The sequence below is a fragment of the Humulus lupulus genome, chromosome 7 (genome assembly GCF_963169125.1).
Source record: "Humulus lupulus chromosome 7, drHumLupu1.1, whole genome shotgun sequence".
Taxonomy (NCBI): Eukaryota; Viridiplantae; Streptophyta; class Magnoliopsida; order Rosales; family Cannabaceae; genus Humulus; species Humulus lupulus.
The window spans coordinates 106,146,173-106,157,866 of NC_084799.1; the positions used below are offsets into that span (position 1 = coordinate 106,146,173).

Sequence of the window (11,694 nt, forward strand, 5' to 3'; positions counted from 1 at the left end):
AGGGAACTGCTGGAAGCAAGGAGAAAAACGAATTCTGAAAGGGGCGTGTTGCTACTTCAATGCTGTAGCATCACCACACAACAATGCAAGGGATCAGGCAGGTGACGTGGTTAGAAGACAGCTGGACTTAATGAGTGAAATCAGCGCCTATGTGGCTAGAATTTTAATAACTTAAGTCAGCTGGGTGATGTGGCACTTGGAGGACAAGGTGGGAATTGACTTTCCTATTAGGGTAAAGGAAAGTACCCTAAAAAGAGGGGGCAGCTGCAACATAAGGGTACCAATTATTCTGAGGAGATTATTATCACCATTTTGGAAGAGAGAAAAAAAAAGTACAGGAGGAGCTGAAGAAAAACAGAGAGAAAATACCGAAAAGGGAAGAGGACCACGGCAGACACTTAGGAGGACTTGAGCTCATCAATTCATTCTACTCTTTCCTTCTTCCTTTTAATTTTGTATTAGTTTTTCTCTCCATTTCAACTGTGAACAACTCTATGGATACTATATTTGCTACTGGTTTTGTACTTTTCATTTCAGACATGAACTAATACTCTAAGGATTTGGGTGGTTATGAACCTTATATTATGAATGAATCTCTTGATGCATGGCTGAAGTAGTTGTATCTTTGTTCAATTAAATGTGATTAATGCTATTGATTGTTATTTACTGGCCATAATTAACAATTACTGAGCTAGATCTAAGTTTGGAAAAACTTAAGCTAGCTGAACCCATTTAATTGATGCAAGAAACTTGCCTATTTGTAGGTAAATTTTAGTGGTGAAATAGGGATATTTTGCTGCCTTGTATAACACAAGATTTGATGCTTAATAGACTGTTTGCAATCTGGTTTAATGCAGGAATGTGTCGAGGGGGTTGTAGACAATATATAGTGGGTTTTGGAAAAAACTTACTGGGTGTTTTTGGAAATCTGTTAACTCTGATGTAATTGCTGAGCCATTGCTGAACTTATGCTATAACAACTGGAAAGAAATTATAGGGGGATTAACCACCCAGATCACTTGTTCACATATAAATTTCTCACAGACTTGATTTCTCTTGGTTCCATTATTTTAGTTTAATTAATTCTGGATATATACTTTTCATTCCAGATTCATTTACCCATTATTCCTTTGAATTGGTTATTGTCTTCTTGAATTGTTTTTAGTTGATTTTGCATTTATTTAGTTTCAAATCCCTGTGGAGACGATACTCATTTACCATTATATTACTTGTGCGGCTACGTATACTTGCGTATTTTAATTGCTATAATTTTCGCAACAAGTTTTTGGCGCCGTTGCCGGGGATTTAAAATTAAATTCTGTTTTATCAACTAATTTGCAATTTATTTCTGTTGTTTTTAAATCTGTTTGTTCTGGCTGTTTAATTTCAGTTTCTCTAGTGTATGAACTAACAAGAAGACTTTGAACTTGCTCCTATTGACCCCGAGATCGAACGTACTTTCAGAAAAAGGAGAAAGGATCAAAAGGCTAAAAGCCGAGGCACTATGGCTGAACGTGTTGATGATGAGGGGGATGGCCAGCAAGTTACTAATCCCATTGTTTTGGCGGATGACAGAGCCAGAGCAATACGGGAATATGCTGCCCCCATGTTTAATGAGCTAAATCCAGGCATTGTGAGGCCAGAAATACAAGCAGCTCAATTCGAGCTCAAGCCAGTGATGTTTCAAATGCTCCAAACCGTGGGGCAGTTCAGTGGGATGCCAACGGAGGATCCTCATCTCCACCTCTGTTCATTCTTGGAGGTGAGCGATTCCTTCAAGCTTCAAGGAGTGAGTGAAGAAGCATTAAGGCTGAAGCTATTTCCATTCTCATTAAGAGACCGAGCTAGATCATGGCTCAACACTTTGCCTCTTGATTCGGTTACAAATTGGAATGACTTGGCTGAGAAATTTCTAAGAAAGTACTTCCCTCCCACCAGAAATGCAAAGTTTAGAAGTGAAATCATGTCATTTCAGTAGCTGGAAGATGAGTCCACTAGTGGCGCGTGGGAGAGATTCAAAGAGCTTTTAAGAAAATGTCCACACCACGGCATCCCGCACTGTATACAGATGGAGACCTTCTATAATGGCCTCAATGCAGTTTCTAGAATGGTGTTAGATGCCTCAGCCAATGGTGCTATCTTGTCCAAGTCTTATAATGAAGCATTCGAAATTTTGGAGAGAATTGCAAGCAACAATTATTAATGGTCCAACACAAGAGCTCCGCAAAGTAGAAAAGTGGCGGGGGTTCTTGAAGTAGATGCAGTAACAGCTTTGACAACCCAAATGGCCTCCATGACTAATATTTTGAAAAATCTGAGTTTGGGGAACAACATTCAGCCAGCTGCTGCTATTCAAAGTGGAGACATTTCTTGTGTATATTGTGGAGATGGGCACATGTTTGAAAATTGCCCTTCTAACCCAGCAGCAGTTTGTTATGTGGGAAACCAGAATTTTAACCGAAACAGTGGCCCATACTCAAATTCGTATAACCCATCTTGGAGGCAGCATCCGAATCTATCTTGGGGGGGGGGGGGGGGTCAAGGAGCAAGTTCCAGCAACGCACCAGTACCAGGAAAGCAAGCTTATCCACCAGGTTTTTCTCAGCAGCCAAGGACTTCGCAACCACAGCACCCTCAAAACTCTCAATCCAATTCTTTGGAGAGTTTAATGAGGGATTATATGGCCAAGAATGATGCAATGATACAGAGTCAGGCAGCATCTCTTCGAAACCTTGAAATGCAGCTGGGGCAATTAGCCAATGAATTAAAAAATAGGCCTCAAGGTTCTTTGCCTAGTGACACGGAGAATCCAAGGAGAGATGGGAAGGAACATTGCAAGGCTATCAATCTAAGGAGTGGAAAAATTCTGGAAAATTCTGAGGAGAAAATAAAGGGCAGTGGGGAGCCCACTTCAATCCAAACTGAAGGAGAATCTAGTAAAAAATCAGCAAAAGAAGTTACTGAAACTGGCTCAGTTGATACAGCATCGGGTCAGCAATATGTTCCAGTAAAGTCTATACCAAAACCGCCCCTACCATTTCCTCAGCGATTTCGCAAACAGCAGCAAGATGGGCAGTTCAGGGTGTTTCTGGATGTGTTAAAACAGCTCCATATTAACATTCCCTTGGTGGAAGCCTTGGAACAAATGCCAAACTACGTCAAATTTTTAAAAGATATTTTGACGAAAAAGAGAAGGCTGGGGGAGTTCGAAACTGTTGCTCTTACAGAGGGTTGCAGCGCTATGTTGAAGAGTAAAATCCCTCCAAAATTGAAGGACCCTGGCAGTTTTACGATCCCTTGTTCTATTGGGGGACGGGATGTTGGAAGGGCGTTGTGTGATTTGGGCGCCAGTATTAATCTTATGCCGATGCCAATTTTTAAGAAGCTTGGTATTGGTGAAGCGAGGCCTACAACTGTTACATTGCAGCTAGCGGATAGATCTATGGCCCATCCTGAAGGGAAAATTGAGGATGTTTTAGTGCAGGTTGACAAATTTATTTTCCCAGCCGACTTTATTATCTTGGATTATGAAGCTGACAGAGAAGTGCCAATTATATTGGGGCGGCCGTTCCTTGCTACAGAGCGTACTTTAATTGATGTGCAGAATGGGGAACTCACTATGAGAGTTAATGATCAGCAAGTTACTTTCAGCGTGTTCAAGGCAATGAAGTTTCCTGACGAAATAGAAGAATGCTCTAGTATTGATGTGATTGAGACGCTTGTGGCTGAGAGATTTAATAAGAGGGTTGATATGGCTTAAATGGGCACCCAGATTTTTGAAGATTATGATGATTCTAGCAGTGAAGAAGAAACGCAAGTTACTTGGGTGGATTCTTGCAAACCAGCCAGAAAATTCAATAATTTTTTCGAAGCTTTGAACTTGCCTGAAAAACATTTCCAGCCACCAAAACCGTCCATCCAAGAGCCACCTCAACTGGAATTAAAGCCGCTGCCCAGCCATTTGAAATATGTTTATTTGGGAGACAATGACACTCTGCCAGTGATAATTTCTTCCTATTTAGAAGCTAATGCTGAGGGGTCTTTGCTGGAGTTACTGAGACAACATAAGAAGGCTATTGGCTGGACTATGGCCGATATACAAGGGATCAGCCCAGCTTTGTGCATGCATAAAATTTTGCTGGAATCTGATTGTAGCACTTCTGTGGAGCAGCAGAGAAGATTAAATCCAGTGATGAAAGATGTAGTCAGAAAAGAAGTTATCAAGTGGCTTGACTATGGCATTATTTATCCGATTTCCAATAGTTCATGGGTTAGCCCAGTCCAGTGCGCTCCTAAGAAAGGAGGGGTTACAGTGGTGACAAATGACAACAACGAATTGATTCCTACTTTCACAGTGACTGGATGGAGGGTATGCATGGATTACAGCAAATTAAATAAAGCTACAAGGAAGGACCATTTCCCATTGCCGTTCATTGATCAGATGTTTGACCGCTTGGCTGGGAAAGAATTTTTCTGCTTTTTTGACGGTTATTCTGGCTATAATCAGATTTCTATAGCCCCGGAAGACTAAGAGAAAACCACGTTCACCTGCCCCTATGGGACGTTCGCTTTTAGACGGATGCCTTTCGGTTTGTGCAACGCACCAGCCACCTTTCAAAGGTGCATGATGGCAATCTTCTTAGACATGGCAGAAAATATTTTAGAGATTTTTATGGACGATTTTTCAGTCTATGGCGACTCTTTTGCAGGCTGTTTGGCGAATTTAGAGAAGGTTCTAACAAGATGTGAAGAGACCCACTTGGTACTAAATTGGGAAAAGTTTCATTTTATGGTACAAGAGGGTATCGTGTTGGGCCACAAAGTTTCTAGAAAGGGGATCGAAGTAGACAAGGCAAAGTTGGAAGTCATTGAGAAGTTACCATCCCCTACTACAGTGAAAGGAATAAGGAGTTTTCTTAGACACGCTGGTTTTTACAGGCGCTTCATTAAAGATTTTTCTAAGGTGTCTAAACCTTTGTGTACCTTGCTGGAACAAAACTGCACATTTGACTTTACTGCTGAGTGCCAAGAAGCATTTTTAAAGTTAAAAACAGCTCTCATAACAGCCCCAGTAATTGTAGCACCCGACTGGTCTTTGCCCTTTGAACTCATGTGCGACGCTAGCGATTTTGCTATTGGAGCAGTCCTTGGACAGCGGAGAGGAAAAATCTTTCATTCCATCTATTATGCAAGTAAAACGCTGGTTGATGCTCAGATAAATTACTCCACCACCGAGAAAGAGCTGCTGGCTGTGGTCTTCGCTTTTGAGAAATTTAGATCTTATCTAGTGGGTACAAAGGTTATTGTTTTCACTGACCATTCAGCAATCAAATACTTAATAGCCAAGAAGGAGTCTAAACCAAGGCTAATCCGCTGGGTCTTGCTACTGCAAGAATTTGATCTGGAAATACGTGATAGGAAAGGTACTGAAAACCAGGTGGCAGATCACTTGTCAAGGATGGAAACCAGAAATCACAGCAGCATCACCAGTGAGGCAGAAACACAGATTCAAGACTCCTTTCCAGATGAGCAGCTGCTAGTTTTAGACCAGGAAAGTGCCCATGGTACGCGGATGTGGTGAATTATTTAGTAAGTGGAGTACAGCCACCTGACTTCAACAAACAGCAACTGAAAAAGTTTCTTCATGACATCAGATTTTATTACTGGGATGAACCGTATCTTTACAAGCAGTGCCCCGACCAGATAATGAGGCGTTGTGTGCCTGAAAATGAAGTGTCCAGCATCTTAGAGCACTGCCATTCAGCCCCATATGGTGGCCATTTTGGTGGACAGCGAACAGCAACTAAAGTGTTCCAATCTGGATATTATTGGCCATCCATTTTTAAAGACGCTCATGAGTTCGCTAAGAAGTGTGACCGCTGCCAGCGTGTAGGCAACATTTCAGCAAGGAATGAGATGCCGTTGAACTGTATTTTGGAGGTAGAACTATTTGACGTCTGGGGAATCGATTTCATGGGGCCATTCCCACAGTCCTTTAGGAACTTATACATTCTGGTGGCTGTTGACTATGTGTCAAAATGGGTAGAGGCAGTGGCTAGCCCCACAAATGATGCTAAGGTAGTGATGAAATTTTTGCATAAGCATGTGTTTACAAGGTTTGGGACTCCAAGGGCGTTGATCAGTGATGACGGAACCCACTTTGTAAACAAAATATTGGCTGCCTTGCTAGCCAAATACAGCGTCAAACACAAGATAGCCACAGCTTATCACCCCCAGACTAACGGGCAGGCAGAAATTTCAAATAGAGAGATAAAAGGGATTCTAGAAAAGGTGGTGAACCCAAGCCGCAAGGACTGGTCATAGCGGCTAGATGATGCGCTTTGGGCATACAGGACAGCTTTTAAGACTCCTCTAGGCATGTCACCTTATCGCTTAGTCTTCGGGAAGGCGTTTCATCTTCCTGTGGAGTTAGAACATAAGGCATTTTGGGCATTGAAGAAGTTAAATTTGGATCTTGTAGTTGCTGGAGAAGCAAGAAAACTGCAGCTGAATGAACTGGACGAGATGCGGTTGTTTGCCTATGAAAACGCCAAGCTGTATAAAGAGAAAACAAAGAAGTGGCATGATCAAAGAATTAAGGAGCGGGTGTTTGAGAAGAACCAGAAGGTCTTGTTGTTTAATTCCAGGTTGAAACTGTTTCCTGGCAAGCTAAAATCTCGTTGGTCGGGTCCCTTCACAGTGACTGAAGTCTACCCTTTTGGAGTTGTTTTAGTCCGAGAAGATCAGTCCGGGAGGGAGTTCAAAGTTAATGGGCAAAGGCTGAAGCACTACTGGGGTGGGGAGGTCGACAGAGAAAAGACCTCCGTCAGTCTGAAGGATGCTTGAAGGAGAAAGACTATGGGTTGCCCTGCATTTCTTGTGTCACACTTGGGCAACCCATGAGTGCAATAGACAGTTTGTAAATAAATAATGTATGTAACTAAGTTTGGGGTGTATTACCCCTTGAAAAAAAAAAGAAAAAAAAAAGAAATAAAGAAACAGGTCAGCCAGGAGTTGGTAAAACTGGGAGTAGGCTAAGCAAAGGAGTCTGGGCAGAGGCATTATTTTTCTGGAGTGGTGAGTTGCTATATCATTGCTTCAGCATTTAGCAGGGTCGCAGGAGGAAAAATGCTATGCTCTTGCATTTCTATATCAACTGGGAGCATTGTTCTTCTGATCAATTTACCTCCATCTTTCCTTTCTCACGATCCTCACCTCAGCCGAATTACGCAGAGCCCACACTTTCAGCAGTCAACATCACAGCACGTTAATGGTGTACTTTATATATATATATTTATCTGCAAGAAAAAAAAAACAAAAACAAAAACAAAAAGCATAATAATAATAATAAAAGAAATTACTCTCTTTTATTTTGACTTTTATTATATATATATATTCGTATTTCACTTTTATTATATATTACTTTTATTATATAATACTTTTCTTAAATATATTAGTATCTTACCTTTATTATATATATATATCTGTATATATATATATATATTTAGTGCACCCTCACCGAATCACCCAGACACCTCGTCGACCACAGCCGCCTCTGCAACCCCAAGCCCAGAAATCCCTCCGCTGCCACTCACAACTCATCCTCGTCGAGCCACCAGCCTCCGCAAACCACATCCCATCCTTCCATCTCCTCACACCGCCGAACCCACGGACCCAGCCCCGAACCTCTCCACCTCTCCACCTCCTGAAAACCCACGGCCGAGCCACTTCCCTGCCATCACGCAGCGACCCAGCACAGCCAAGTGAGCCACAACCCCTTCGTGCGTCTCCCCAACTGCATCCGACAGTCCCTGCCTAAAATTTGGTCAGCCGAGAGCCATCTCTCTCCAGCACCCCTGCTCCGTGTATCCTAGTTGAGCACCGCTTCTCTCCACCAAGGCACTCTCGGCTCAGTGCAACCATTTAGGGTACTAGTCCTTTATTCAGATATACATTTGTGGCTGTTGTTGCTATTGTTGGGGGTTTTAGTTTCTCTATTCGTGTATATTTTGGGGAGTCAGCCAGTGGATTCTTGGTTACCCGTGTTTACTCTACTGCTCTGTGCTGTCTCACTCTTGCTGCCATTTGGGAAATTTGCACTCCTAGTCTACCACCATGCCGAGGGTCAAGAAGTGTGCGTACAAAGCCCCACGAAAGCCCTTTGCCGAAGTGCCCAAGTTCTACTGTGCGACGGCCGAAACAAAATACCGCACCACCATCTCCAACCGTGGTTTCTATATGGAAAGGGGCGTTATGGATAAAAATACGCAGCTTTCCGAGCTGCCCGATTGGATGGCCGATATTATTCGTGATCGGCATTGGGAAGTTTTTTGCCAGCCACCCGAACCCGCGATTATGGAGCTAGTCAAAGAATTCTACGCAAATTTTCTTTCCCATGAGTGGCCTACCGAAATCATTGTACGTGGGGTGGAAGTCCCCTTTTCTGCTGAGGTGATAAATAACTACTTTTCGCTGGATGCGGTCGAGTGTTCCTTCACTGCCTATCGAGGCAAAGTCACCGATGACCTCCTGCAAGATATCATGCCTGCCTTGGCCAAACCTGAGTCAGAATGGGATTTGGACGTCCATGGCAATCTTCGCTTCCGTCGCACCAATCTTGACCATGACTTGAAATGCTTATATAGTTTTGTCCAAACTTCCTTGTGCCCCACTTCTCATGATTCCACAGTCAGCCGCGACCGCGCTTCGATGCTGTTTTGTCTGATAAAAGGCATGCCCATTGATGTTGGCACGGTCTTAGCTCAAGAAATATTCGACTGTGCCCATCGAGGAAGTGGCAAGTTATTCCTGCCCTCCACCGTCACTGCATTCTGCCGGGATGCAGGCGTCCCGGTGTGGCCCGAGGAGGGGCTGCTGCATCCCAAAGGTCCGGTTGATTTCGGGCCTGACCGAGCTCCTAAAACCTATCCTGCCTCCGCCTCTTCCTCTAGGAGTGATCCCCTCCTGGAGCGCTTCACTCAATTCGAGCAGATGCAGCAACAAATGCATCTGAGGCAGGAGGAAATGTGTGGCCGACTGCAGTCTTGGTGGTTGTATGAGCAGCAGCGCGATGCCGTCATGGAGCGCTCGCTAAAAAAAGTGACACCCCGAATGGTTCCCCAATTCCCACAGTTCCCCCAGCAGATACTCAACCCGTGGACAGCTTCATCGGCTCCAAATGCGGACGTCCCTCACGAGGACTCCAAGTAGAGGGGGTTTCCTTTCCCTAAATCTATTTTATAGTTTCTGTACTGTGTTTTGTATTTTTGTTCTGTCTGTTAGTTGTTAATTATCTAGTGTCCAGTAACTGTTTTTGTGGTTCTGTTTGTGTGTGTTGTCCAATGTGTCTTTGAGAGATTTGATGATTTGGTCTGGCTTAGTGTACTGCTCGATGATGAATTTTTTTTCCGCTCACTCCATTTGTGTTTGCTGCCTGGATTGTATATGTTGTTTATGCTTGATAAACTGCTAGGATATCAGTGATGCTTCCTCTTAGGCTCTAATCAATAGTGATGTACTTTTGTTATCCCACCTTGTTTTGAGTTTTTCAAATGACTGCTGTTTGTGAAATTTTAAGCATCTAGAATTGGTTAGTGCACCCCTTGAGGCGAAATCCTAGCTAGTCTTATCCTTTCGACATGATCTAGGCCATTTTTGGACGATTGAGCCTTTCTAGCCTCCCTTATATAACAAGTTCCCTTAGTGACCCCGTCTTTGAGCCTATAAGCCTATTTTTCTTGTTTATCCCGATCCTGCATGCTCCATATCCCCTCCTAAACATGAACTTTCCACACACCTCCCAACCTAGTTGCTTTCACTTGTCAAGAATTAATTCTTCACACTAAGTTTGGGGTGAGTGAGGTGAGTGTAGCTTTGTGGTGAGCTAATCCGGCATTTCAATTTCAGCCACATTGGGGACAATGTTGGGATGTAAGTTTGGGGTGGGGGAATTAGCTCACAAGACAAACACTTATATACAATCAAACAAATTCTCTTGCTATTCGTTATATAGTTTATTTTACTTGTCTTTAGTATTTCCCTGCAGAAAAAAAAAATTTAAAAAATAAAAAAAAAACAAACAAACAAAATAATAAAAACAGAAAAAAAATATTATATAAAAAAATATATATATAGTAGAAAAGTTCATAAATAATAGCAAGAGAAGTACATTAGAGCAATATGTCTTTGTGAGTATAAAAGAAATGTTGGGGAAGTGAGTTTGAGAGATATGAATCATAATAAGGAGGCTCGGTTCTTGACAAGTGAGGTGGTTAGGTTATGAGCTAGTTAAATGACATCCCTTACCGTACCCTAACCCAAGCCTTACATTACAAGCTTAATAAAGTCCTTTTGATCGAGGGGATAAGATTAGACTACATTAGTGGAGAGGAGTGCACTAATCCAACTTATGGGAGCAATAGTTAATTTTGAGGATCAAGGGGCAGTTGTTAGAGGAATTCAAGGAGGTATTAATGATATCCTGAGTACTGAAATTGAGAAAAACAGCATATAAAGTCAAGGCATAAACACTACATCATTTCATTCCATTCCACTTTTCTGAGAGCAACTAGTTCACTAAGCCATATTGAATTATTTAGATCTCTCTCTCATGTTTTATGGAGTTTGTGTGTATGTTTGGTTTTGTGTGTGTGTTTTTATTTATTTCTGTTTTATCATTACTCGAGGACGAGCAATAGGTCAAGTTTGGGGTGTTGATAACTCTAGGATTTAGAGTTATTTTTATAATCTTTGAACTTGCTTTTCAAAATTAAAAAGAGTAATGAGTCCTTATTTCATGTAATTTTGTCAGTTTTAGTGTGTTATTCTAGGTAGTGAGTCTGGGTAAGAGTTAGGTTTGTATTGTAATATTTTTCAGTGTTTTTATGTAAATTACTGTGTTGTATTAATCAGGAAAGGAAGCTTACAAAATATGTGAAAGGGAACTGCTGGAAGCAAGGAGAAAAACGAATTCTGAAAGGGGCGTGTTGCTACTTCAATGCTGTAGCATCACCACACAACAATGCAAGGGATCAGGCAGGTGACGTGGTTAGAAGACAGCTGGACTTAATGAGTGAAATCAGCGCCTATGTGGCTAGAATTTTAATAACTTAAGTCAGCTGGGTGATGTGGCACTTGGAGGACAAGGTGGGAATTGACTTTCCTATTAGGGTAAAGGAAAGTACCCTAAAAAGAGGGGGCAGCTGCAACATAAGGGTACCAATTATTCTGAGGAGATTATTATCACCATTTTGGAAGAGAGAAAAAAAAAAGTACAGGAGGAGCTGAAGAAAAACAGAGAGAAAATACCGAAAAGGGAAGAGGACCACGGCAGACACTTAGGAGGACTTGAGCTCATCAATTCATTCTACTCTTTCCTTCTTCCTTTTAATTTTGTATTAGTTTTTCTCTCCATTTCAACTGTGAACAACTCTATGGATACTATATTTGCTACTGGTTTTGTACTTTTCATTTCAGACATGAACTAATACTCTAAGGATTTGGGTGGTTATGAACCTTATATTATGAATGAATCTCTTGATGCATGGCTGAAGTAGTTGTATCTTTGTTCAATTAAATGTGATTAATGCTATTGATTGTTATTTACTGGCCATAATTAACAATTACTGAGCTAGATCTAAGTTTGGAAAAACTTAAGCTAGCTGAACCCATTTAATTGATGCAAGAAACTTGCCT

General features: G+C 41.9%; 1 protein-coding gene, 1 non-coding gene and 1 pseudogene across 2 annotated transcripts; 2 read left to right on the forward strand and 1 right to left on the reverse strand.

Annotated features, from left to right (window-relative positions):
- Window positions 1-1,945: 1,945 nt before the first annotated feature.
- LOC133793362 (small nucleolar RNA R71) lies at window positions 1,946-2,052 on the reverse strand. The gene has a single exon (XR_009874807.1). It is a non-coding gene; the product is annotated as a small nucleolar RNA R71 (small nucleolar RNA).
- Window positions 2,053-2,284: 232 nt separating this feature from the next.
- Window positions 2,285-3,760, forward strand: LOC133792044 (uncharacterized). Its single transcript, XM_062229952.1, has one exon. The coding sequence runs from the start codon at window positions 2,285-2,287 to the stop codon at window positions 3,758-3,760; it is 1,476 nt and encodes a 491-aa protein (XP_062085936.1).
- LOC133792045 (uncharacterized) lies at window positions 3,761-7,278 on the forward strand (annotated as a pseudogene).
- The last annotated feature ends 4,416 nt before the right edge of the window (window positions 7,279-11,694 follow it).

Coding starts and splice junctions, on each gene's coding strand:
- LOC133792044 (XM_062229952.1), top strand. CDS start 2,285: ATGGCCTCCATGACTAATATTTTGAAAAATCTGAGTTTGGGGAACAAC.